Genomic DNA, 26,684 nt, shown 5'->3' with positions numbered 1-26,684 from the left:
TGGTTCCTGAAGTCCTGCCTCTCTCTTAATATTGCAGGATTCTAAGGATTTATTTTTAAGTGTATGTGTGTGTTGTCTCTGTGTAGGTATGGGCACATGAGTGTAGTTTTCCCCAGAGGCCAGAGACGTCAGATTCCCCTGGACTGCAGTTATAAGCAGTTGTGAGCCACCTAATATGGGTGCTAGGAGTCAAGCTCAGTTCCTCCGCAAAAGCAGCGTACACCCTTAATTGCTGAGCCATCTCTTCAGCACCAATACTGTGTGAGTCTAGGTAGCAAATTTAAAGTAATAGCTCTCTTCTTTCAGAGTGTTCCACCTTTGAAATGGATCTATCTTAACCAATATCTTTTCTCTGCTGACTGCCCAGTTCCTTTCTCAAATTCTTCAAATCTCCTTTGCCTCTCAGGCTCCTTTTGAACCCTCTTTATTTGCATTTTTCTGCATTTTACATTTTTTTTTTCCTGCAGATCCCCAGATTACATTTCTAGTCTCCTGTTCCCATGTATACCTACTTCTCTCTGGTTCCCAACTCAAGCTCTCTCCTTGGCTAATACTTCGAGGGCTCTGCAATCCCCTGTCATTGGTCCCTCTAACAGAAGTACACCCTCCTCCCAAAGCCAAAGGATCAGGTATTCAGTGGCTCCGGTGACAAACCTGATGTCAGGTTACAGATATCGTTTCCTGAGAAGCCATACTACAGTGTCAGAGGAGCCACAGGCTGCCTATAATGCCCTGTCCTCACCTGGCTATTCCTTCAAGGTGAGAATAACCAGCACTCACCTCTAGGACAAGTGTGCGCCTGGAAACATGGCTCCGAGCCGCTGGCCCCTGCCGCCTGCACTGCTGCTGCTGCCTCTGCTGCTCTCACACAAAGGTGAGACATGAAGTAGGCTGGGCATGAAGGAGAATACTCTTTCCCATCTTTTAAAAACTGTGTGTGTGTGTGTGTGTGTGTGTGTGTGTGTGTGAGAGAGAGAGAGAGAGAGAGAGAGAGAGAGAGAGAGAGAACGAGCTTTCCCCTTTTTTTAAAACTCTGCATGCACACACACAAGGAACCATGACACACAGGTAGAGGTAGGAACAACTACTGGGTTTTGAACTCAGATCGCCAAGCTTGGCAAGAGACGCCTTTACCCACCGAACCATCTCACTGGCCTCACCGTTCCCTTTAATAAGGCCAGGCAAGAGTGTGCAGGCTAGCTGAATATGGTAGCTTGTGCCTGTGAGCCCAGCACTCTGAGGCAAAGGATTGAGAATTGAGTCCAGCCTGGATTATATAGAGAATCGTTGTTTTAAAAAGTCTATAAATAAGCCTAGTAGTGGTGGCGCGCGCCTTTTATCCTAGTACGCGGAAGGCAGAGACAGGTGGATCTCTGTGAGTTGGAGGCCAGCCTGGTCTACAAGAGCTAGTTCCAGGACAAGGCTCCAAAGCTACAGAGAAACCCTGTCTCGAAAAACAAAAGAAAAACACAAACACAAACAAAAATGTCTGTAAGTAACAGTGTGGAGGTTACCAGTTAGATAACAGCTAACAGACAAGGAAGAGGGCAGAGATTGGTGCTGCAGGTGGCACTAAGGTTCAGAAAGCAGACCAAGACTCCCCGTAGAGCAGCGGTTCTCAACCCTCCTAACCCACTGATCCTTTAACACGGTTCCTCATGCTGTGGTGACCCCCAACCGTAAAATTATTTTCATTGTGATTTCATAACTGTAATTTTGCTACTGCTATGAATCATATTATAAATATCTGTGTTTGTGATGGTCTTAGGCCACCCCTGTGAAAGTGTCCTCCTAACCCCAGAGGGGTCGTGACCCACAGGGTGAGGGACACTGCTGTAGGCTAAAGTCAGCTCATTTCACTTTATCTTCAGCAGTGCAGAGGGGAAAGGCCACTTTGGGCTTTAGGCTTTCTCGTTTGGTGACTTCTCATCTCTCTTCTTATAGTGACTTTGGCCCTTGCTGGGCCTCAGTCCTTGGATCCTGCTCTCTCCCTTCTGAAGTCCTTCCTCTCCAGTCTGGACCAAGCTCCTCAGCGTTCCCTCAGCCAGGCACGGTTCTCGGCATTCCTGGCCAACGTTTCTTCTTCTTTTGAGCTTGGGAGGATGGGGGAGGGACCAGTGGGAGAGCCCCCACCTCTCCAGCCCCCTGCACTTCGACTCCATGACTTCCTCGTGACACTGAGAGGTAGCCCAGACTGGGAGCCCATGCTAGGGCTTCTGGGAGATGTGCTGGCGCTCCTGGGACAGGAACAGACTCCCCGGGACTTTTTGGGGCACCAGGCAGGTGTCCTGGGTGGACTTGTAGAGGTACTGTTGGGAGCTTTAGTTCCTGGAGGACCCCCTGCTCCGACGAGGCCCCCATGCACCCGTGATGGGCCGTCCGACTGTGTCTTGGCTGCTGATTGGCTGCCTTCTCTGATGTTGTTGTTAGAGGGTACACGCTGGCAGGCCCTGGTGCAACTGCAGCCCAGTGTGGACCCAACCAATGCCACAGGTCTGGATGGGAGAGAACCAGCGCCTCACCTTCTACAGGGTCTGTTGGGCTTGCTTACCCCAACAGGAGATCTGGGCTCTGAGGAGGCTCTTTGGGGTGGTCTGCTACGCACAGTGGGGGCCCCCCTCTATGCTGCCTTCCAGGAGGGGCTGCTCCGCGTCACTCACTCTTTGCAAGATGAGGTCTTTTCTATTATGGGACAGCCAGAGCCCGATGCCAATGGGCAGTGCCAGGGAGGTAAGTGCCGACAGGGTGAGGGCTGGGTTGTAGCAGGGAAAGAAGCTATGACTAGGCTCGTTTTCTTCTTTGCTCTTTCCCTCCTAGGGAACCTTCAACAGCTGCTCTTATGGTAAGTAACAGGAGACCTCCACTTCCGGGGAGCTGGGTCTGAGCAGTCTGTAGGGGGCATGCTGAAGGCTTTAGCCCCCAGAAGTCAGACAGCTACCAGGAGGAGTGTGGATTAGTGGTTTTGGAGTGTGATGCCTGGATTGGTTTCTAACTCACCTTTTTCGTTGTCATGTGACCTTGGAAGACACATCACTTTTGCTGTGCCTCACTTTCCCCATTTGTGAAACAAAGTAATCACTACTGCAGAGTTATTGTGAGGAATAAAATAAGCCCGGCAGTGAAGGTGCACGCCTTTAATCCCAGCACTCGGGAGGCAGAGGCAGGCGGGTCTCAGTTCGAAGCCAGCCTGGTCTACAGAGTGAGTTCCAGGATAGCCAGGGCTGTTACACAGAGAACCCTGTCTCAGAAAACTAAAAACAAAATGAGAGAGAGAGAGAGAGAGAGAGAGAGAGAGAGAGAGAGAGAGAGAGAGAGAGAGGCAGAGTTGATGAGGTTAGTAAAGATGGGACTGGAGTTGGGCACGCAGACGCCTGGGCACCTCTATTTCAGTGTGACAATGCCAGAGCACAATTGGACATACTCAGTTGTCAGGATGATTTCCTGATAAGAGGCCAAACAAGTGTTGTGTTTGAGCTTCCTAAAACCAGATAAAGAAAGCAAGTAGGATAGGACCAAGTGGATAGAAGTAGGCTGTCCCAGGCAGTTTTGTGTCCTTTCCTCTATCCCAGTATTCAAGCCAGGAAAAGCCTATGCTGGTCACACCCCCTAGAGAGCTCTGAGTTAGGTTCAGAATCTTCAACTGGAGGAAATGTGGTCTGATCCCATCCTGCTTGCTCCTCCCTGTGCACCCAGGGGCATGCGGAACAACCTTTCCTGGGATGCCCAAGCGCTGGGCTTTCTCTCTGCAGCACCACCACCACCCCCTGCCCTTCTGCACTGCCTGAGCAGAGGGGTGCCTCTGCCCAGGGCTTCCCAGCCTGCAGCTCACATCAGCCCCCGGCAGCGGCGAGCCATCTCTATAGAGGCCCTCTGCGAGAACCACTCGGGCCCAGAGCCACCCTACAGCATTTCCAACTTCTCTATCTACTTGCTCTGCCAGCACATCAAGCCTCCCACCCCACCGCCCCCTCCTGCCACCTCACCGCCCCCTCCTGCCACCTCACCGCCCCCTCCTGCCACCTCACCGCCCCCTCCTGCCACCTCACCGCCCCCTCCTGCCACCTCACCGCCCCCTCCTGTCACCCCACCGCCCCCTTCTGCCACCCCGCAGCCCCGTCCTAGCACGGCTGTCATCTGCCAGACAGCTATATGGTATGCAGTCTCATGGGCACCACGTGCCCAAGGTTGGCTCCAGGCCTGCCATGATCAGTTTCCTGATCAATTTCTGGATATGATCTGCGGTAACCTCTCGTTTTCTTCCCTGTCTGGCCCCAACCGTCGCTTGGTAAAGCAACTCTGTGCTGGTCTGCTCCCACCCCCCACCAGCTGCCCAGAAGGCTTGGTCCCTGTGCCCCTTACCCCAGACATCTTCTGGGGTTGCTTCCTGGAGAATGAGACACTGTGGGCTGAACGGCTTTGTGTGGAGGAGAGTCTGCAGGCTGTGCCCCCCCGGAACCAGGAGTGGGTGCAGCATGTATGTCAAGGTCCCACTTTGGATCCTACTGACTTCCCACCTTGCCACGTTGGACCCTGTGGAGAACGCTGCCCGGATGGAGGCAGCTTCCTGCTCATGGTCTGTGCCAATGACACCATGTATGAGGCCTTGGTTCCCTTCTGGGCTTGGCTAGCAGGCCAGTGCAGAATAAGTCGTGGAGGCAATGACACTTGCTTTCTAGAAGGCATGCTGGGCCCCTTGCTGCCTTCCCTGCCACCTCTGGGGCCATCCCCACTTTGTCTGGCTCCTGGTCCCTTTCTGCTTGGCATGCTATCCCAGTTGCCACGCTGCCAGGCCTCTGTGCCAGCTCTCGCCCACCCCACACGCCTGCATTATCTCCTGCGCCTACTGACCTTCCTTTTGGGACCAGGGGCTGGGGGTGCTGAGACTCAGGGGATGTTGGGTCAAGCTCTGCTGCTCTCTAGTCTCCCAGACAACTGTTCCTTCTGGGATGCCTTCCGCCCAGAGGGCCGGAGAAGTGTGCTGAGGACAGTCGGGGAGTACCTGCAGCGAGAAGAACCCACCCCACCAGGCTTAGAGCCCACTGTTGGCCTTGGCTCTGGTCTGAGCAAGGTGGAGCTCCTCTCCTGCTTCAGCGTGAGTACAAACGCCCTGGAGCAAGGGAAGGGGCCTCAGGAAGTTTCTCGAATGGAGAGGGAAGGAGTAGTGTCCTACTCCAGTGATGAGAGCACACTGCTGTAGAGCCCGGCTGGCTTGGGCCGCTAACCTCGGAAGGTCTTTCTGTCTTCTCATCTATAATCTGAGTGAAAAAGATATTAACTTTTAGGGTAGTTGTGAAGGCTCCGTGGAATGCAACATGCTGCGGGCTTAGCCTAGTGCATGATTCAGAAACATGCGATAAACTCCATTATTCTGCCACACTCGTGATTCTCCCATGGCCTGCTACAGGAAGGTTTAAATCCTCTCCCTAACAAGTGAGGGCCGTGGGCTGGAACGTAAGAGCGAAAAAGAAAGGCTTAAGGGACCGCAAGTTAGAAAACAGGTCAGGTTCATCTGCCACATAAATTACTGTGGCCTCAGGCAAGCGATGTTTTCCTGTTGCCGCTTCTTTCCGTATGACGAAAGGAGCTATCAGTGTGTTAAATTTCATCATTAGTTTGTTGATTATCTGTTATGTAAAGGCACTTTGTGAAATTTTGTTAGTTCATGTCAGGGCCACTTTTTCAAGCCTTAGACTGAACAAAATGGAATTATTTACAGTGATTGTAGTCTGGTTCAGGCTTACATGTATTTGTGGAGCTAACTATAAGCCTGGCGTAGGAGACTGTACGAGAGAAGATAGGACATGGCCCCAGAATGAATGGGGCCTACCATCTGAAGAGATGTGCATACGAACTTCAGAGGAAGGGTGTACAGGCATCCCCACAAGTTGAGCTAAAGTCCCTGGGGAAGCTTGAGGAGGGGCAAAAAGACAGTGCTCTTCCTGCATTTCCTTCTCACCAGCCTGTACTGTGGGATCTACTCCAGAGGGAGAAGAGTGTTTGGGTCCTGAAAATTCTAGTGCAGGTAGGTGGAGGGACGCCTGGGTGGCTGAGGGACAGCTGTGGCTTGAGACGTCTGCTCACTGAGGTCAGACCCACCCTAGCCTCCTGTTCCCAGGCCTACCTGCGCATGCCTCCAGAAGATCTTCAGCACCTGGTGCTCTCAGCGGAGATGGAGGCTGCCCAGGGCTTCCTGACACTCATGCGTCGTTCCTGGGCTCAGCTGAAGGTGGGCAGAGGGAAGGGGAGCAGGGAGAAAAGGAATAAAGAGATCAAAGGCCCCCAGACCCTAGTGTTCTGGGGGATTGCTTCAGTGACAAGGGGAACCCTAAAGAGGAGGTGGCGAAGATACCGGATGCCCTCCGAGGCAGCATCCGTTTCTGTGTTCTCACAGGTGCCGCCATCCGAGGAGCAGGCCATGGGTCGCCTGACGGCCTTGCTGCTCCAGCGGTACCCACGCCTCACCTCCCAGCTCTTCATCGACTTGTCGCCGCTCATCCCTTTCTTGGCCGTCCCTGACCTGATGCGCTTCCCACCATCGCTCTTGGCCAATGACAGTGTGTAAGCACCCCCCCCCCCCCCCCCCGCCTCTGTCAGAGTCAGGTCAGAGTTCACCTGCAGAGGTCCCGTTCAGAGCTCCCCGCCCTGTCCACAGTGACAAGACTGCAGAAGAGAGGATATAAGAAAAACGCTAGCACCTGTTACTCTCCTTAGCCTGGCTGCCATCCGGGATCACAGCTCAGGAATGAAGCCCGAACAGAAGGAGGCCCTGGCCAAGCGCCTGCTGGCCCCTGAGCTGTTTGGAGAAGTGCCTGATTGGCCCCAGGAGCTGCTGTGGGCAGTGTTGCCTCTGCTTCCCTATCTTCCACTGGAGAACTTTCTACAGCTCAGCCCTCACCAGGTAGGAGAATCATCTTTATTCGATCACACCATCCACCTCAAGGTGGAATGGGAGTCAGTAGTATCTCTCCTAGTGGGGTCCCTGTCTCACCATTACCCCACGTCTCCTTCCCCATCTCAGATCCAGGCCCTGGAGGACAGCTGGCCAGTGGCAGGTCTTGGGCCAGGGCATGCCCGACATGTGCTCCGTAGCCTAGTAAACCAGAGCATGGAGGATGGGGAGGAGCAAGTACGCAGGTGCGTGGTGGAATCGACCATAGCCAGCGTGGAAGTGGTAGAGAAGCAGGGAAAGTCCCCTAGGAAGGAAGGGGTGAGAGAGGAGGACATGGCCCTGGCGATCTAGGGGCTCAGAGGGAAACTGATATATTGTGCTCACATTTCCTAGTTTAGCTTACGTGCCTACTCTGTGTACCAAATAGTTCACCCCTGGGTATAGTATCAGTGACCACATGAATGTCAACTGCATGCCCCCTTCAGGCTTGGGTCCCTAGCCTGTTTCCTGAGTCCTGAAGAGCTGCAGAATCTGGTGCCCTTGAGTGATCCAATGGGGCCGGTAGAGCAAGGCCTGCTGGAGTGCGCAGCCAATGGGACCCTCCGCCCAGAAGGACGGGTGAGCCCCTTGGTACAAATCAGAAAGACTCCAGATTGCCCCAGGGACTGTATGAGTGACTTGCCCAGTTGCACCAACCGAGGTTAAGCACAGCGGTGTGGGTTCCTAATCCCACTCCCTGCCATCTCTGTTGCTTAGCGCCGACTCATTCTTGCCTCTTTTCACCTCTTCCTAGCCCTTCCCAATGACTCCTTTTGTGATCTTGAACCAGGTCCACTCTGGTCTCATCCCTGGTTTCAAGTACTTGCCCAAGCCCTGGTAAATCCAGATGTGAGTTTGGAAGGGCAATCCTGGATACAGTTGTATTTTCTCCCCAGTCCCAAGCCCTCTTCTCTTCCAGGTGGCATATGAACTTCTGGGAGTATTGCGTTCATCCGGAGGAGCTGTCTTAAGCCCCCGAGAGCTGCGGGTCTGGGCACCCCTCTTTCCCCAGCTGGGCCTCCGCTTCCTGCAGGAGCTCTCAGAGCCCCAGCTTAGAGCCATGCTTCCTGCTCTACAGGGAGCCAGCGTCACACCTGCCCAGGTGGGCTTGTCTTACTCCCTGAAGCCCCAGTCATGAGAATCACATGTAGAGATATCATCAACCCTTCCTTTCCCTGGGTAAGCCTCTTTCCCCTTTCTCAGCTCAAGAAGACCCCTCAGAGAGGTTGGTCCCTGGGATGGTTGAGAGGGCAGGTCCAGGGACCTGTTTGGCTGATGGGAACTGAGAGCTACCGATTCATTTTCTATCCCATTACAGGCTGTTCTGTTATTTGGAAGGCTCCTCCCTAGGCACGATGTGAGTAGCATCAAGTTCTCCGTATCCCCTAGAGGCTCTGGGCCCTGTTCCCATGACTCTTGCCTCGGCTCTGCCCTCCCTGTCAGTTCCTCTCATACCTGTTGCTCTTACTGTACAGGGTTATTGTCTCCAACATCCTGCCCCTCCCTTCTTCAGACCGCTTGTCTCTTGTCCCTTAGCTATCCCTGGAGGAACTCTGCTCCTTGCACCCTCTGCTGCCAGGTCTCAGTCCCCAGACACTCCAGGCCATCCCTAAACGAGTTCTGGTTGGGGCTTGTTCTTGCCTGGGCCCTGAGCTGTCAAGGCTTTCAGCCTGCCAGACCGCTGCACTGCTGCAGACCTTTCGGGTATGAGAACAGGAGACTGAGATAAGCAAAGATGGGTGGGACACAGCGGGCGGGTACCTTCCTTGTGGTCAGAGACCACACATGCATGCACGCGTTCATGCACACATGCACACAGATACCACTCATTCTCATGCAGGTAAAAGATGGTGTTAAAAATATGGGTGCAACAGGTGCTGGCGCAACTGTGTGCATTCCTGGTCAGGTACGTGTGGGACCCCCAGACTGAGCACCTCTCCATCTTCTGGGTGGCTTCATTGGGCTGGTGTTGCCTCACAAACTCCCCCTACAGAAGCTCTGAGAGTTCAGTGACCTCTGTGCCCACCTAGATCTGAACAGCATCCCAGTCTAGATACAGAACATTATTGCTCCCATTATCCCACACTGTCAAAGCCAGAAAGCCCGAGATCCTCCAGGCCAGCCTCCTGCTTTCAGACAAAAAGAATGAGGCTGAGAAAAGCTCGGGGACTTCCATTCATCAGGTGTTTAACTAGCTCAACACAACCCCAACAGCCTGCAGCGTGAGGGCTCCTAAGTACTCACTGCCACAAGGGCAAATGCCATCCTCCCCGTCCTGGCTTTGATCCCTTTCTGCCCTTCTCTGAGGGCCAGTGCAGAACCTCTCACCTATCAATGCACTGCTGTACCCATCACTGCCAGCAGCCCAGCCCCACCACTTGGCCAGACTGCCTGCTTCCCCTGCTCCCACTAAAGCTTCTACAGCTGGACACTACGGCTCTTCTGGCGAACCGAAGGCGCTATCGGCAGCTGCCTTGGTCTGAGCAGCAGGTAACTCTTTCTTCTGCCATGGGAACACCCTCTATGCTTTCTCTACTTGTTTACTCAGCCCTTGCTCTGATAACTTATCCCATATCACTGCGCTCTCTCCCTCCCCCTCCCCCCCCAGTAGGACTCTGGGGAAAGGGGACTGGTAGGAATCACAAAGTGAAGAAATAAGGCCTCATGCTCACCTCTGAGGTCCTTAGGACTGTACCTCTGTTGGGAGCTGTTCCCTCTTTGTCTGTCTATAGGCACAGTTTCTCTGGAAGAAGATGCAGGTGCCTACCAACCTGACCCTCAGGAATCTGCAGTGAGTAGCTTGGGCTAGACAGTCAGTTCAATTCAGTTGGTTTTATTATTGTTGTTGTTATTAAGTGCTCACTAAATGGGCTATTATTCCAGCCTAGCCAGCATTCGGGTTTTCTTCCCTCCCCTTGCTTTCCTCCTTCCCTTCCCCGGTGCCACAGATATCCAGTTGGGACTCAGAAAACTTGGGCTCATGACACATCCTTGCTACCAAGAGTCAAATCTCTAAATCTAAGCTTCAGATTTTTTCCTCTTATATAATGAGAATTAAAATAAAGTTATTGTGAAAACTGAATGAAATTAAGGCACATACTATCCTTCACATGGTACCTGGCTCAGTAGAAACTCCTAATAGACATTTGCTGTTCCTAATTTAATTCAAGGTGACTTTAGAGCCACTAGAGAAAGAAGTAGGTATCACTTTACTTACACCTACAGTAAGAGAAGCAGGGGCTTTGGAATCCGAAGACAGCTCTAGTCTCAACTTACTTCCAGTAGACTGATGTTAAGAATATCCCTTGACCTTTGTAGATCTTTGTTTTCTCGCTGCTAAACAGCGATGATGTTATGGGAAGCCAACGATGTTATCTATGTACAAACATTTCACAAGCTGTAGATGACTATCAATGAGCACAGTCTCTGTGTGGAGAGTGCTGATATTAAGGATCAGGCAGGCTATTACATGTGTTAAAGAGCATCTTCCCACTCAATGCCCGCAGGGCTCTGGGCAACCTGGCAGGGGGCATGTCCTGTGACTTTCTGCAGCAGATCAGCTCACTGTTCGATTTCCTCGCCGTGGTGCACATGCTCTACCAACTGCCCACCGGTGTTCGAGGGAGCCTGGTGAGAGGGAGGCTTCAGTGGGAAGCGTGGACCCTGGGCTCAGTATCCCAGCCTCCATGCCCAGCTCTGTCTTCACCCTGCCTTCTCTGCTCAATATCTCCCAGCGAGCCTGTATCTGGGCAGAGCTACAGCGGAGGATGACAATGCCAGAGCCAGAGCTGACTCCCCTGGGGCCAGAACTGAATGAGCTCGACACAAAGCTACTCCTGGACTTACCGTAAGTGGCTGCCTGGAGATATGGGGGCCGCAGGATGCTCACCTTTGAGTAGACGCTCCTTCTTGGGAAATACCCAGAAGAGGTAGCCCTTTGTCCGGTGGTTTCCTGACGTCATCTACAGTCCCAAACAGGAATCTCTCAAAGATCTTTTACATATCCATCCACTCCCAAGAACGGCCCTGACACAGGCTGGCAATGACGTGTTGTGGTCATCAGGTGAACTTAGGAAAAATCAAGGCTACATTAATGGATGTGTAGATGTGCAGTAACTGAAATGAAGGAGGAAATGATCTTTTTAGTTTGTTTGTTTTTTGTTTTTCAAGACAGGGTTTCTCTGTGTAGCTCTGGCTTTCTTGGAACTCGCTCTGTAGAACAGGCTGGCCTCGAACTCACAGAGATCTGCCTGTCTCTGCCTCCCAAGTGCTGGGATTAAGGGTGTGCCCCACCACTGCCTGGAAATGGTCTATTTATGCCCTAGAGGATTGTAATCTGATTAGTACACTGTTTTTTCAGTGTGTTCAGAGGAGTGAATGGGGGCAGGGGATGAAGGGTCTTAAAAAGCCTCCAAGATCCTGAGAAGCTATCAAATGGAGATGTATAGGTTTATTTGTGAGTGGTTCCATGGGGGCAAGACTAGGATTAACAAGATAAAAGTTTAGAGTTTTTTGCACAATGTAATACAATTAAAGTAGTGAGCTCCTGATCAGTTTGTGCTATCCAAACCTAAGCTTGATGGTCGGAATGTTAGAAAGGGGATTCGAGTATGAACTGGGGGAGAGAAGGCTAGTGAGAGGCTCCCCCATCCCTGAGATTCTGGTTTATGAGTATCTTTTTAAAAGGGTCTCACTGGCCTGGAACTCATTGTGTAGACCAGGCTGGCCTGGAACTCCTAGAGATCCACTTGCCTCTGGCTTAAAGGCATGTGGCACCAGACTCAACTTTTTTATTTTTTAGATCTTTAATAATTTATTATTTTATTTTATGTGTATGGTTATTTTGCTGCATGTATTTCTACACACCAAGTACATCCTGCTACCTACAGAGACCAGAAGACAGTGTCGGGTCCCCTGGAATAGGAGCTCTAGATGGTTCTGAGCTGGGAATCAAACCCTGATCCTCTGGAAGAGCAGTCAGTGCTCTTAGCCACTGAGCCATCTCTCCGGTCTCTAGTTCATGAGTACCTTTCTCATTTTCCCAGCCCCTTGCCATCTGAGCTGCAAGTAAGAGGCGGGAAAGGCTGGAGTTAAAGACTTCCTGAAGATGTGAGGATGGTGAAAGTAGCTAATTGCTCATACATGTTTGCAAGATTTCTTGTAGATTTTGGTTCTCATACACGTGGCCTTTTTCTATATAGAGAGCACAGGTACCACTTCTGATTTCTGTTTTATTCCTTTTAAAGGCCATTTAAATGTATTTAACTATGTACAGGTAGAAGACCTTGGACCATGAGTCAGAAAACCAGAGTTCCTGGAATGCTAAGAGATTTGAACAGTGTTTAATACCTGGGGCTTTTGAATTCATCAGATCAGGCGGGATTGTTTCAACAGCTAGTTAGAGATAACCACCACCCCTGAGCTCTCCCCTCCCGAGCCTGGTGGGAACCGGCTCAGGACTGCTGAACGTCAGGTCTGCGTAGAGTCACAGTTGAGATCTGATATTAGGAACTTGGGGGCTTGTCGATCCCTCCTCAGCTCGACTCCCTTCCACTTAAATGTCACCACTGTCCAATTTCAATAATAGGATCCAGCTGATGGACAGATTGTCCGGTGATTCCATTATGTTGGTGGTCAAGTTGGTCCAAGGTGCCCCGGAGCAGCTGCTGGCCCTGACCCCACTCCACCGGGCAGCCTTGGCAGAGCGGGCCCTAAATGTCCTGGTAAGAGCTCACCCCTTCAGACTCAGATCTGCTGTGCCCCTCTTCAGTGCTCTTTCACTTCTAGGCCCAAGCCCTAGACTGCTAACCTACCCACTGGCCTTGGCTTCTAGATCTGCCTCTTGAGTTTTTGATCAACTTCCTTCATGTTTCGTGCTCGTGTTCCTTGGAGTCTAAGAAATCCTTTGGATTCTGCCTCTTGGTCTTTCTCTCTGCTTCTGGCTGAGCTCACTCGGTTTGTAAAGCAGTGAATAAGAGCCTTCATGGCTGCTGAGTTACACATGGGGGGGGGGGGTCAAGGGATTTGGTGTCCTGTTCAAAGTGTCTGATACTGTGGGTCCGGTGCATTGTCCAAGGCGTGATGCCTCTCTCCAGGCTCCAAAGGAGACCCCGATCTCAGAAGAAGTGCTGGATACACTGGGCCCCTTGGTTGGATTCCTGGGAATAGAGAGCACACGACGGATCCCTTTACCAATTCTACTGTCCCAGCTCAGTCAGCTGCAGGGCTTCTGCCTAGGAGAGACATTTACCACAGAACTGGGAAGGTTGCTGTTGCAGGAGCCTGTTCTTGGGTATGGCCCTTTGGTAGCATCCTATACCCAGGTCCTTGACCGTCAGCCAGGGTGGCATCCCATCCCATATGCTTGAAGGTACCTTGAGTCCCCAATCTTTTCTCCCAGTTCACTCAGCTCCATGTTGTCCCATCTGTCCCCCCAGAAAGCCAGAGTTGTGGAGCCGGGATGAAGTAGAGCAAGCTGGACGCCTTGTATTCACCCTGTCTCCGGAGGCTATTTCCTTGATCCCCAGGGTGAGGTGAAGGAACGAGGAGACTGAGGGGTGGCTGTCAAGAGCTTGGTCATAGAGGACAAAGGAAGGGCAGTCTGTGCCTGGGGAGGGAGGCTGCTGAACAAAGGCAGGACTTGTTATAGCTTTTGTTTTCCATTTTGTTTGTTTGGGTTTTTTTTGTTTGTTTGTTTGGTTTTTCTGAGACAGGCAGGCAGGCCTGAACTCAGTCTGTAGCCCAGGTGGTCTTAAAATTCATGGCATCCCTGCTTCAGCATCTCCAGTCCTGAGCCCCAAGCCCTGATGCAAGGATCTTGAAACTATAGCTCCTGGCCCTGACTGCCAGATTGCCTTTCCTTCCCCCTACTCTCTCTTGCAGGAGGCTTTGGGCCCGGAGACCCTGGAGCGGCTTCTGGAAAAGCAGCAGAGCTGGGAGCAGAGCAGAGTGGGTCATCTGTGTGGGGGACCCCAGCTTACCCACAAGAAAGCAGCTCTAGTAGCTGGACTTGTGCAGCCGGCTGCCGAGGGTCTCCAAGGTGAAGCTCCCAAGTCCTCCAGCAGGGCATGTGGGAGAAGGCGGCAAGGCAAACAACGCAACTGGAAGCCTGGATGGGTGACTGTGGGTGGCTGAGCTTCGGCTGCCGTGTACAAGGCCCTGGGTTCCCTCACGGACACCGCAGTGGGGTGGGAGGCTGGGTTCTAGGTGTGCTGGACCTTCCGAGCAGTTTTCCTGCTCCCTGAGTTTTGATCATCAGTAAAGCACAAGGGTTAGAAGATGATATTCAAGGTCTCTTCTAGTTGTCAGGGTCTATAATCCTGGGAGTTTATAACCCATTAAATGTTTAAAGTCGGGTGTGGTGGTATACACACCTGTTACCCAAACCCTTGGGAGTGGAGTCAGGATGATCAGGAATTCAAGGTCAGCCTTAACTATGTAGCAGATTTTAAGACCAACCTGGGCTACAGGAGACACTGTCTCAAAACAAAACAATTTTTCTTGTTCCTTCGGACCGGCAAAGTGTGGCGCTGTCTGCTGGGAAATCCCTAGACAGAAGGAGACATCATGAGGCTAGAGACCTGGGTTCTAATTCAGCTCTCATTAAACACCTGAGCAATCTCCCCTATCTTCCACTTAACAAAGGATGGCCTCGTGATAGCCAGTCGCTTCTGTTCAAATGCCCCTTGAGCCCTGTATTTCTCACTGTCATCGTTCCCTAACCCACGTTGCCCACACTGCTCTGTCCTCCAAAGGCTAAACAATCTGCAGGTATCACTGGAGGCATCGTTTAGTATTAGACTGACCCTTGGTCTCTGCCTTCTGCCTTCAGAACCCGTACCAAGCTGTGCAGACATACGGGGCACCTTCCCAGCAGCCTGGTCTGCCACACAGATCGCAGAGATGGAACTCGCAGACTTTGAGGACTGTCTGTCACTGTTTGCTGGAGATCCAGGACTTGGTCCCGAGGAACTGCAGGCAGCCATGGGCAAGGCCAAGCAGGTTAGGGAAGGAGAGGCTAATAGGGCCAAAGGGATTAAAAACATGAAGTTGAGTGTGATATGAGACAAAAGGGGATGAAGACTCGGGTAAGAGGTGGGGAAGCAGTAGGTGAAAGCGAGAGGTTTGGATTCTAAGTGGAAGGTCAGGGGGTCAATACTGAGGAAAGAGTAGTACAATATAGACAGAGGGCCTAACTGGACGTCTATCAAAAGTGCCCAAGGAGCAGGTTCTTAAAAGGCAATTGCTGGGTACATGCTGGACTAAGAATCTCTGGAGTTTGGATCTGGGATCTGCACTTTAGCAGGTACCTCAAGGGGTCTTGTACGAATAGAGTTTAGAATTCGTGGCCTAGAGCTTGCTCTCAACTAGAATGGAGAATCCAGCCTTTCAGTAACCCCTAAACTAGAGAAACTCTCGTTTCTCTGTTGTGGAAACGTGTGATCGGACCGGTGTCCCGCAGCTAAAGTCCAAGATCCTGTGTTTGACTCCCAGTCCGGTGCTTTTTCTACTCACATCGCCCCTGTCTTCCTCCTAGTTGTGGGGCACTCCTCGGGGATTCCGTCCTGAGCAGATCTTGCAGCTGGGCCAGCTCCTGAGAGGTCTGGGAGAGCGGGAGCTGCAAGAGCTTACGCTGGTGGACTGGGGTGTGCTCAGCAGTCTGGGGCAAATAGACGGCTGGAGCTCTGTCCAGGTAACACCTTCTTCGCCTTACCCCAGACATCCATCCTGTAGACCTAATCCTCTAAGTTAGCAAAAGCCCAAGGGATTTTCTCCTGAGATACTTTCAGGCCATTCTTTCTATCTTTTCTTGATTTCGGTTGTTTTGTTTTTGTAGACAGGGTCTTCTTATGTAGCCCACCCTGGTCTTGACCCTCTTCCAGAGCTGAGGATAGCCTTGAGCTTCTGATCCTTCTGCCTCTGTCTCCCAGGTTCTGGGATTGCAAGTGTGTCACCACATTCAGCTTTCTCTTTCTTAATGCTCTATATTAGTGACTTTAGGAGCTCTGTGATTTGTTCTCTGAGGTCCTGGATACATTGTATCCGTTAGCCCCTTTCTCCTCTAGTATCTTTGTGAGGGAGGGCAAGGAGGGCAAGGATGTTACCTTGATTTTCCTTCACGGCTATAGGATCTTCTGATGGTTAGAACAAGTCAATATAGTCCAGTAGCCCTTCCACTCCCTTCGTCATTTTCCCATCCATTAATTCCCCATGATTTATCTCTTTATCTTGTGCCCTACCAGCTCCGTGCCGTGGTCTCCAGTTTCCTGCGGCAGAGTGGTCGGCGTGTGAGCCACCTGGACTTCATTTATCTGACAGCGCTGGGCCACACACTCTGCGGCCTGCGGCCAGAGGAGTTACAGCACATCAGCAGCTGGGAGTTTAGGTTACCTATGGAAGGTCCGGGGTGGCCGTGCTGTGGTGGAGACGGGCTCACAAAGGGGTGGGCCCGTGAAGGAAGGGAGTCCCTTTGAATTCATCTCTTCCTCCATCATCGAAGCTGAATTCTCCTCCCTTTCTTCTGACTGTTCCACAGCCAAGCAGCTCTCTTCCTGGGCAACCTGCATCTCCCATGCTCTGAGGAACAGCTAGAAGTTCTTGCCTATCTCCTTGTGCTGCCTGGCGGCTTTGGCCCAGTCAGTAGCTGGGGACCTGAGATCTTCACTGAAATTGGCACAATAGCAGGTGGGGAAGCTGGGCCACTGATTGTCACGAGTGGTCAGGGTTTCGTTACTACATCGTGGGTGGATTGTGATAGTGAGATGTGTTCTGCTTCCTTCACCAGCTGGCATCCCGGACCTGGCTCTTTCAGCATTACTGCGGGACCAGATCCAGGGCCTGACTCCTCTTGCCATTTCTGTTATCCCTGCTCCCAAGTTTGCAGTAAGTTTTGGTGGACTGGGACCTAGAGTTCTCAGAGGGAGAGTTGGGTCCCAACGGGGCTCCATGGATGTACTGACTCCTGTCCTTGCCTCTGTCTAGGTGGTATTCAACCCCACCCAGCTGTCTGGTCTCACTAGTGTCCAGGCTGTAGCTGTCACACCTGAGCAAATGGCCTATCTGAGTCCTGAGCAGCGACAAGCAATTGCATGGGCCCAGCACGAAGGGAAGGAGATCCCGGAACAATGGGGTAAGTGACCGACTGCCCAGCGTGAGAAGCTGTCATCTGACCCAGAGTCCAAGTCCTAACTGGTGCTGTCTGGCCCTCTGCCCACATAAGACAGTCTCTGGAGTAGAGGGCTCTATACCCAGAGAGCTCGTTCTGCAGCATCAAAGGCTCCTGGGGAACAGACCGTGATATTCTTCCCATTCCTTGTCTCGTTACAGGTCGAAGCTCAGCCTGGGGCCTCTATGACTGGTTCCAATCCTCCTGGGCCCTGGCACTGACCCTCAGCTTTGTTGGCTTCCTGTTATGATACTGTTCCTTCAGTTGAGGGAGAAAGCTTGCACCATACTGAACATATTGTGAATGGCAGTGTGTTCTAATTCTTCTCAGGAGCGACATGGGTGATGTGCTCCACTGCCCACCTGAGAAGCAGCGTTCCGGCATATGTGGCTCCTGCCAACATGAACGACCCCACTCTTTGTTTTCACTTCCTGCTTCCTCCTCACCACCCCAACAGAAAGAACACAGACAGCTGGGACATAATATGGAATCTTTACTAGGACAGGGAGTGAGGGGCAAGTAGAACAGGCCACCATTAAATATGCTTATTTTGTTTGCTGGGGATGGGGAGTTAATGTTTGCCATGGACAAGAGGTGCAGGGATCCGAATATCCTGTCCTCTCTCCAGACGCCGTTCACAGTCAATCAAATAGTTCACTCCGTCGATGACCAGCTGCACCAGCTCCACCTGCAGGACACTCCTCCTTGATCTCTATGTCCCGTAATCTATCTGAGCTTCTTTGTCTCTTCTTTTTATTTATTTACAGACAGGAACTCGCTATGTAACCCTGGCTGGCCTGGAACTTGCTGTGGAGACCAGGCTGGCCTGGGATTCTCGGGAGATCTCCCTGCCTCTGCTGGTCTTAAAAGTCTGAGCCACCTTGCCTGGCCTGAGTTTCTTTCTTAGTTTCTTTCTTTCTCTTTCTGATCTTGTATCTCTGAAAACGCATTTTTTTCTCTCCCCTCCCCCACTCAACCTGGACCTTATTTCAGATTTTATTACATTCCTAAGGCTCACTCACTTCTCATCGCAATTCCTCAACCTAATTCATAAGACCTCACCTCTGACTTGCCAAGTCGGTCCAGATTAGAGATGTCAAAGACACTGCCTGTGGCAGCAGTATCCACGCCTCCTGTTCCGCGCTTTTGGAGTCTTAAGTTCTCCAAGATCTTTGGGAAACGGTTATCCTATAGGCAAGATAGAAATCACGGGCAGGTCAATAGAGGCAGGGGCTGTTCCTACCTTGCCCTTGTCCTTTAGCCATGATATGATATGACTGGCTCCTTCCAGAGTGCCTCCTCCCTCCTCATCAAACCCCACTTCTCACCTACACCCCTCTCTAACCCCACATTTCCTTTACTTTGCTTAGCAGGGGCAGTTTGATGTGCACTCCTGCCCGAAGTCCAGTGCCCAGGTTAGATGGACAGGTCAGGATGTATCCCAAACGTTCATTCCACATGAACTCCCAGCCTCGTTCCTGGATCAGCCTCTCCACCTGTGCCAACAGAGGTTCTGTTGTGAGAAAATCAGGGACAGATATACCCCTCTTAGTTAGCCCTACAAACACTCTAGAAATATGTCTCCAACAAGAAGCTCGAGGATGGATGAATGACATGTTCTTTGTTGTTAAAAATCATTGTCATCACACATGAAAGGTAACTTTGATATTGCATTATATGCATACTGGTAAGATTGTGGATGAATAGATTGTGGAAGAAACTTGAGGGAACAATGAATACATTAAGGGTGACCTATGAAATGAACGGAAGTGGTAGACAGAACAGAGAAATGGCTGATTGTTCCACGAGTTCTTCTTACATCAATTATCTCTTTAACAAAGAGCAGAGGGTCCCTTCGGACAGAAAGGGGATGATAAGAGAGGCAGGAGAGCCTACTCTTAGCTGGAGAAGGAGCACGTGTAATAGAGAGAAACAAGAAAGTAGAACAAATGCCTTTAATCCCAGCACTTGGGAGGCAGAGGCAGGCGGATCTCTCTGAGTTCGAGACCAGCCTGGTCTACAAGAGCTAGTTCCAGGACAGGCTCCAAAACCACAGAGAAATCCTGTCTCGAAAAACAAAAACAAAAACAAAAACAAAAAAATAAGAAAGGAAAAAAAAAAGTAGAACAAAGAAGCCAGATCCAGAGGTACATGTGTGAAAATGAGGGGGTACAAGAGGGTTCCCTGTTTTTCTTGACCAGCCTAACCACCATTAGAATTGAGGGACTGGGGTCTTCCAGGATAGATACAAAGACCACTACCCAGGGATAAGTAAAGATGACACCCTATAGCTCAGAAGGAATCATAAGCCTGAAGCTAAACATGCTGAAGCTAACACTTATTGCAGGACAATTATTTTGCCTGCATTATGTCATTTCATCCTCACAACCTAAAATATAAGCAATCTTATTATCTCAACTTTATAGATGAGGAAACTGAGTCATATAATTAAAGAGTATTTCTCTACCCACTCATAAAACATTATCCATCCCTTGCCAAAAATAATATAAGCTTCCCAGCTAGAATCTAAAAGGGAAGCTCTCTTTCTTTACAAGTCCAAAAATAGAACTGTAGATACAAGAATATATGAGGATTAGATCTATGGCAGCTTCTAACACAGAAATATAGAGACCCAACCCATATAAGACACAAACTCACCTCTCATCTAGAACCATACATTGTAGAACAGAAGCCATTTCAGCCTCCACTTTCCCTAGTCTCTCTCCCCTTCTCAGCTCAAAGCCGAGCTACAATGATAGACAGAATCCAGAGTCGAGGCCCACCTTGGCTCAGAACTGCGTGATGTATCATAAACATACCAATCTCTCACCCGCTACATCAACCCAGGCTCAAATGTTCTCCTTAGCTGCACATCCTACCTCACACCACCCGCCCCAGCACCGGTTTGTCATATCATTGGTTCCTTCTTTGCATTACTTGGCAAAGATTATGCTTTATTTCCTTCCTTAGGTGACTGATATTCTTCCTATTTCAAGAGTATTATCTGCCCTGGTTTTCAAGGATGGCCCTATTTGTAACTATTGTCCTCCCGTGGTTAATGATCAACCTTTTCTACTATCAGAAATACCCTGGGTTGGTTGACAAATGACATAGCCAATCTGCCTATGCTGCTCTTGGGTTTTTCTCATTTCCTCCCACTTAGCTCCCTTGCACACCCTTCTCCAACCTCTTTGAGACCCCGGCAGAATCTTTCAAACACTCTCTTCATGTTGCCTCCTTTCTCCATAGAGATGACCCGTGTGTGGTCCTCCTCGTTCACCCAGATCAAGAAACTCTTCTCATTGTTGTGCCTGGGGGCAGGAGGTAAAGGGATCAAGACAAGAACTGGGGGACAAGTGTGTGTGTGTGTGTGTGTATGTGTGTGTGTGTGTTTGCGCACTCGCACGTGTGCACACATGTGTGTGTATCTCACACACACAAGAGAAACAAAAAAGGTGGATCAGCCTCATACCAGATTCCCCGGGCATCTGGCCAGTCTCGAGCCATTCCTGCTGCAGTCAACAATGGGGACACAGGCTTATCAAACAGAAAATGGTCCTGAGGAGAATAAAGGGATTAGACTTAAGAATTATCACAGTATTGTCTGGGCCTCTCAAAATCTGTCTATCTTATCTGGCCCAGCCTCCCCTCTGACCCTTTCCCAGCAACTGCTCCCATAACCCAGTTCCCTCTCGGGGCCCCTCACGTCTATAAGCTGTTGCTGCTCAGCCTCTGTCATCTCACTGAGCCGATAGTATCGTCCAGCCAGGTCACCCTTCAGGCCGCTCAGTGCGTCCACCACCACACGTTCTACCTCTCGTCGCTCTGCCCGCGTGCAGGCTGGAGGCAGACTGAGTCCCCTGATGCTTCGGCCAGTTCTGACTCTTGAGGACAATACATACCTCTCGTCAAAGTAGCCGGAACGGATCTGAGGAGTCAGAGAAACAGAGAAGTCACAGTCACACAACAGGTGGAAGCTCTTAGGGACTATAAAGCATGCACTGGAAGGGAGGACACACTGGACAGGCAAGACTGGACTGAAGAGGACATTGTGACCATTTCTCCAAACTTCCCACTTTGGTTACAGCCTTTTGGGGGGGGGGGGTCTCTCCTGAGCCTCCTGAGGACTGAGATTGCAGGTGTGAGCCACCACACCCAGCCAAGGCACCATTACTTTTTAAAGAATATTCTTTCACAATTTCATACACGAAGTGTACTTTGATCATATTCTCCCCAACCCCATTATCCTGACACAGTCCCTCTTATCCGCTGTCTTCATATCTGCTAGTCTCCAAGATAGCTACTTCTTTCTCTTATCACTATCGAAAGCTTAGCAGTATAACCGTGAGTCAGGAAGCACGGTGTAACGATTAGCGATACAGAACACTGTGCACAGGCCACACAAATCGAGGTGTCAGAGTTGGCTCACTTTACTGGCATCAAGGTCAGTGGTGTGCTTCATTGTTCGGGGGTCATATCCGTTGTGTCTCTCCTGGATCACAGGGTCAAAGAGTTCAGCAAATACCTGGTAGGGAGTGAAGAGGGAGAGGTGGTTATAAAGAGGAACTCCTTCCTGGGATTCAACTGTAGATAGATTTCACTGGGTCAGAAATGTGAGTACAGACAGTCCAGAGTCTTGAGGGAACAGACACGAGGGATCTCCAGGGAGGAAGGAACTGGGATTTCCGGGAAGGTGGCTTGGGTCACCAGGGAGACTCTGGGGGCCCCCTACCTCGTAGGACTCCTCATCTCCAGCCACCATGCCCACAGTCTTGATGAAGGGGTGGCCAGGGTTGTCCACGCCAGTCTGGATGCACTGATCTAGAGTCCAACCAGTGGGTGTGGTCTTGTCGCAGAGCCGTGCATAGACTGCTGGGGTCAGGTGACTGGCCATGCAGTTGTTGTGCTTTCGGAGGTCTGGGTACTCAGCGCTGGGAAGGGGGTACCCAGTAACCATGGAGGAAGGGCACAGGAGACTAGACCTACTGGTGTCAGCTGGGAGCTGTCCAGTGAGCCCTGTCTGGCTTTGCTCCTTGGAAGGAGGGGGAATTAGAGGTAGGCTAAATATTGATAATCGTTTTTGGGGATTTCCAGGGTCTTTTTTTTTTCTCCCTAATAGTTCTAGATGTCTGTGGCTGTCTCAATTCCCTCAGACCTACACAGTTCCTTTTCTCTAGTGAGCACAGCATTAGGGGTGGGGGAGGGGAAAGACTCGGGAGAATTAAGGAGAACAAGGAGAATAGGTCGAGATGGGGAAAAGGTAGTTTTTAGTCATGCAATAAGGGATTTGGTTAGTGGGTGAGCCTAGACATTGCAGGCCAAAGCTGGCTTGGAGTCAGGGACATCGGGTGACAGGTTCTTAGACATGTTCTTGCCTTACGAATTTGGCCCTACTCCTCCTATACGGCTGGGGTCTCCAAACTGTACAGAAATCCATCTTCAGGGGCACTGTCTATTGCTCAAGACATCCTTTCTAGCCCTTCGGTTCCCATCACCACCACCACCCCCCGCCCCCACCTCGTGCGTCTCAGGCACTGATACCTTGGGGGATACAGTCTCCGTTCACTGGCGGCTCGTACAGATTCCGGGCGGAGCAGAATCCCAGCGGCGAGAGACCCAGCTCCAGCCAAAGCCAGAAGTCTAAGTCCGGGGCGGGCAGACAGCAGACGGGAGAAGGGACCAGCCATGGTTTAGGGATGCGGCTACTGGATTCGGAGCAGGATCTGGAGCAAGTCTGGGACTAGGAGGGAGGATGCAACCGAGTAGAGAGAGAGCCTGAGCTGGGTCCGAGGCTGAAGCCAAAATAGGGGTCACGATGAAGGCTGAAGCTAAAGTGGCAGCCGGTGCCAACCAGGCTGCAGGAGAAGCGCAGCGAGAAAGCGGCCAGCCAGAGCAGAGGGAGGCCCCAGCCGCAGTCTCCAGGGGTGGGGCTCACTCAGGCTCCGCCTTCCCGCCTGCCACCGCGCTAGGTGTGCGGGGGTGGGGTTGGGTAGCACCAGCCAGGTAATTAGGGAGGCCGGAGACTCACTCGATGAGGTTGGGGACATAGGGCCCACCAAGAATGAGGGCAGTCAGATTTCAGCACCAAGTGGAGGACAGCACCACGGGGTTGCCGAATTTGAAACCCCCTTCTCCCAAGCACCCTCTGTGTAATCCGAAACCCAATCTTGCCTATTTTGTGGGTATTGGGGGGGGGGGAGATGACATTGACCAGTCTCTTCTCTGAATTCGATCTGCACGCAATCTCTCCATTTTTCCCAGGAGAGGCAGCCACAGGAAAACCACAAAATAAACAGATAGAAGAGGAAGACCGAGAGAGCGGAGTCGAACAGACGCACGCTGCCTGCCTCAAGGTCACCTTTTCCTAGGAACCAGGAAGAGGAAGGGGAACTCCCTGCTACACCCATACCATACTTTCCTAACAAGCAGAGAAAGGCTTACTTGAGAAGAATCAGGAACCTATTAGCTTTATTCCATCTGTGATGTCTCCCCTCATCCACACTGCCCCCAAATCTTCAGCTTGGCTATCTCCTGCCTCCATTTCTCATGGGGCCCTACCTTTTTTTTTTTTTATGTCCTCCGCTACTCTCCCCTACTTCACCTTTGATCTTTTTTTCTTCCTTGATTCTAGGCTCAAACCTGTCTGCTGTTCACAGGACTCTGGAGTCCTGTCTGAAGCTTGCCTACCTGTTGATTGCTCTGGGCGTGGGGCTGGGGCTGGGCAGGGAATGGTGAGTTTCTTCTTCCTTCTCTCCCTCCTCTGCAGCTGGCAGATCCTGAACTGGAGGGGAATATAAAGAGAGAAGGAGGAGGGTGTGGTGAGATGATTGGGTGTGGAATGGAACAGGCAGGCACAGGTCTCCTGAACCACTAGGATTTCCTCTCTTGGCTTTCAACACAGTTTAATCTGGAGAGAAAAGGTTGGTGGCATCCAAGGGCAGAAGGTCATCAAGAAATCTGTGCCTTTTTCCTGGTCCCCTCTCCTGTGAAGTGCCTGTTCAGACTCAAAAGGATTGTTTCCACACTAGACGTGGGACTAGGTGCAACTTGACTTTTATTATATCAGGAAGGGGAATAAAATCCAGAGCTGAGATAGGGACCCAAGCCTTGGTGTGGAGGGCCAGCCAAGGCAGAGCAGACATATTGGCATTAGTATATCTTCCTTAAGCTTTCTGATGTTCCAAAAGACAGTAAGATATTTGGGAATCTTTTTTTCTTTTTCTTTTCTTTTCCTTTTCTTTTTCTTTTGTTTTTTTTTTTCTGAGATAGGGTTTCGCTGTAGCTATCAAGCCTGTCCTTGACCTAGCTCTGTAGAGCAGACTGGCCTCGAACTCACAGAGATCCTCCTGCCTCTGCCTCCCAAGTGCTGGGATTAAAGTTGTGCGCTACCACTGCCCTGCTTGATATTTGGAAATCTTATGAATCTTTGGAAAAAAGAATTGAAAGACCTGGATAAATCCAGACCCTCCTAGCAGGAAAAAATAGAGTCAAAAATCTAAGCTGGGAGAAAAGAATCAGAAATCTAGGATTAGCTGGTTCAGTTTCAGGAACTAGCTGAAGATAAAGTTAGATTGTAATCTTGAGTATAATCGTGAGAAACAGGGAGTTGCCCCCTTGTGATCATCACTGGCACTCAGAATTTTCTGTGACACCCTCCCTACCCCTTTCAGATTACTGGGCTGTGGTTTCTTCCTTAAAAAAACCCCACTCCCAGTTACTCGGGGTCGAACTCCTCCCCTGCATGGGTTTATGAGTCTCAGCCCCAGTGCACTGGTTCCCATCTTGCCGATTAAACCTCGTATGATTGCATCAAGGACGGTCTCTAGTGAGTTACGGGGGGGGGGTGTTATCCCGAGACTTGAGTGAGAGTCTCCCCACACCGGGGGTCTTTCAGAATTACCCTTCACAGTCCCCACTGGCCCCACAAATACACATTTCCTTATTACCCTCAAGTCCCCCCCCCCATGTCTCCTTTTGACTTTGATTATTTATGGGTATCCTTAGAAGCGAAACTGTTCTTTTTGGGGGCTCCATTCCTTGAACCACTTCTCTTGATAAAATACAATTCTCAGAGAATAGTTTGGAATCTAGTGCTGGGGCTTGCTCACTTTTGGAGAGTCAAAAAATGTTACCTCTGCCCTGGGTGCTCATTATCTAGGTAGAGGGGCAGGTATGAGTAAGTAAATATAATTACTTGGACGGTGTGTATTTACCCAGATAAAAGAAGGAGGTAATCTTCCAGAGCGATGGGGCTGTTATTTGGCTGAGAAAGTGTTGGAAGTGGGGGAGAATACTTTGTCAGGGGTGGGAAGAGAGACTAGCAGAAGGGGAACAAAGACAGCTAGAGCAGACAGCGAGTTATTCAAGTTCTGAAAATGCCTTCCTTCGTGAAATAATAGCTCCGCTGAGAAGTCATATATTCGTGTACTTTCCTTATTCTTTGTGAGACCCTGTCAGGTATCTAATGTCAATCATTTAAAAAAAATTACCTCATGGAACTGGAGAGATGGCTCAGTGGCGGCACTTTTAGAGGACTTGAGTTCAGTTCCGGGCAACCACATAGTGACGGGCAACTGTCTATAACTTCAGTTCCAAGGGATCCGTTTTGCCTGCATGTTTGTGTACCTGGTGCCCAGAGAACAGAAGAGAACATCACCTACACAAGACAGGTGGTGGGGGCATACACCTTTAATTCCAGCACTCAGGAGGCAGAGGCAGACAGATCTCTGTGAGTTTGAGGCCTACCTGGTCTACAGAGTGATTTCCAGGACAGGCTCCAAAGCTACACAGAGAAATTCTGCCTTGAAAAACCAAAGAAACTAAAAAACAAAACAAAAACCAAAAAACACCCACACACATGCAAAAAAAGTTCTCTTGCTTATGGGAAGTAGTTCTCTCTCTATATATATATAGTAGTTTATTTATTTGTTAATAGTTATCATTACTAAAAAAATTATCATTACTAATATTTATTGCTTTAAAGCACTATACAATTACAAGGAAACTGAGAGGTGGCAGTGGCACATGCCTTTAATTCCAGCACTCAGAAGGCAGAGCCAGGCAGATCTCTGTGAGTTCAAAGCTAACTTGGTCTACAGAATGAGTTCCAGGACATCCAAGGCTACACAATAAAATTATATCTCAAACAAACAAACCAAAACAAAACAAAACAAAAAACAACCCCACAAAACCCTACACTTACGGAGAACCTTTATAAGTGTAAGTTATTTCATTGAGAATTAGATCATTCTAACATAGGAGTATTTTCTGTGGAATCGGTGAATTTTTACACTTGGGAGATGCTGTAATTACTTGCTCCAATGGTTGGAGTTGCAAAAGAGGTATGAGTCTGAACATTAACTATCACTGTCCTTAGAATCATCTCTAGCCACTCAGCAGGCCTTGGGGGTGGGGGTCAGTAAGTTAAGGCACATAACTAGGAAAGTTGTGAGGTCCCTAAAGTTACAGAGAACAAATGGAGAATTTCAAACTCCTGACCAGGGAAGCCTAAATGAAGATTTAAGAACAACAATATACATAGAAGAACATGCTTTCGTATGATCGTATCTGTCCCGTTCAGACAAGAAATGT

At 50.3% G+C, this 26,684-nt stretch overlaps 3 protein-coding genes across 4 annotated transcripts in view; 1 reads left to right on the top strand and 2 right to left on the bottom strand.

Moving 5' to 3' along the window:
- The window catches only part of Serf2 (small EDRK-rich factor 2), a 233,729-nt gene that overhangs the window by 71,794 nt on the left and 135,251 nt on the right, over nucleotides 1–26,684 (bottom strand). The gene's annotated exons all lie outside the window — the stretch shown is intronic.
- On the top strand, nucleotides 808–17,640 carry Strc (stereocilin). The gene is made up of 30 exons (XM_075961908.1): nucleotides 808–874; nucleotides 1,945–2,730; nucleotides 2,818–2,842; nucleotides 3,694–3,950; nucleotides 4,098–5,092; nucleotides 5,960–6,022; nucleotides 6,116–6,226; nucleotides 6,392–6,558; nucleotides 6,712–6,898; nucleotides 7,019–7,134; nucleotides 7,375–7,507; nucleotides 7,848–8,030; nucleotides 8,247–8,285; nucleotides 8,465–8,632; nucleotides 8,769–8,834; nucleotides 9,293–9,418; nucleotides 9,661–9,719; nucleotides 10,435–10,558; nucleotides 10,663–10,775; nucleotides 12,516–12,651; nucleotides 13,024–13,220; nucleotides 13,366–13,456; nucleotides 13,811–13,967; nucleotides 14,760–14,929; nucleotides 15,465–15,620; nucleotides 16,171–16,313; nucleotides 16,464–16,612; nucleotides 16,713–16,810; nucleotides 16,910–17,057; nucleotides 17,255–17,640. Exons 1-30 carry the CDS (start codon nucleotides 808–810, stop codon nucleotides 17,341–17,343), a joined length of 5,319 nt encoding a protein of 1,772 aa, XP_075818023.1. The 3' UTR covers nucleotides 17,344–17,640.
- On the bottom strand, nucleotides 17,567–23,880 carry Ckmt1a (creatine kinase, mitochondrial 1A). Of its 2 annotated transcripts, none has more exons than XM_075961909.1 (10): nucleotides 23,781–23,880; nucleotides 22,635–22,833; nucleotides 21,826–22,024; nucleotides 21,523–21,618; nucleotides 20,800–21,021; nucleotides 20,566–20,651; nucleotides 20,281–20,404; nucleotides 18,455–18,589; nucleotides 18,156–18,281; nucleotides 17,567–17,781 (listed from the first exon to the last, which is right to left on the bottom strand). In XM_075961909.1, exons 2-10 carry the CDS (start codon nucleotides 22,778–22,780, stop codon nucleotides 17,665–17,667), a joined length of 1,251 nt encoding a protein of 416 aa, XP_075818024.1. In that variant the 5' UTR covers nucleotides 22,781–22,833; nucleotides 23,781–23,880; the 3' UTR covers nucleotides 17,567–17,664. The 2 variants fall into 2 exon arrangements, with proteins under 2 accessions (XP_075818024.1, XP_075818025.1); XM_075961910.1 differs by having other exon boundaries at nucleotides 22,635–22,948; nucleotides 23,781–23,866.

This window comes from Microtus pennsylvanicus, chromosome 2 (genome assembly GCF_037038515.1).
Source record: "Microtus pennsylvanicus isolate mMicPen1 chromosome 2, mMicPen1.hap1, whole genome shotgun sequence".
NCBI classification, from domain to species: domain Eukaryota; kingdom Metazoa; phylum Chordata; class Mammalia; order Rodentia; family Cricetidae; genus Microtus; species Microtus pennsylvanicus.
This window is presented reverse-complemented; position numbering and strand designations above follow the sequence as displayed.

Bases quoted from the DNA above. Each gene is read 5' to 3' on its own strand.
- Strc (XM_075961908.1), top strand. From the start codon at position 808: ATGGCTCCGAGCCGCTGGCCCCTGCCGCCTGCACTGCTGCTGCTGCCT. The intron at 5,093-5,959 runs GTGAGTACAAAC...CCTTCTCACCAG, and splicing joins AGCTCCTCTCCTGCTTCAGC to CCTGTACTGTGGGATCTACT. The intron at 7,135-7,374 runs GTGCGTGGTGGA...TGCCCCCTTCAG, and splicing joins GGGGAGGAGCAAGTACGCAG to GCTTGGGTCCCTAGCCTGTT.
- Ckmt1a (XM_075961909.1), bottom strand. From the start codon at position 22,780: ATGGCTGGTCCCTTCTCCCGTCTGCTGTCTGCCCGCCCCGGACTTAGA. The intron at 22,025-22,634 runs GTATCAGTGCCT...CCCCCTTCCCAG, and splicing joins CGGAGACTGTATCCCCCAAG to CGCTGAGTACCCAGACCTCC. The intron at 20,652-20,799 runs GTGAGGGGCCCC...TATTCTCCTCAG, and splicing joins AGCAGCAACAGCTTATAGAC to GACCATTTTCTGTTTGATAA.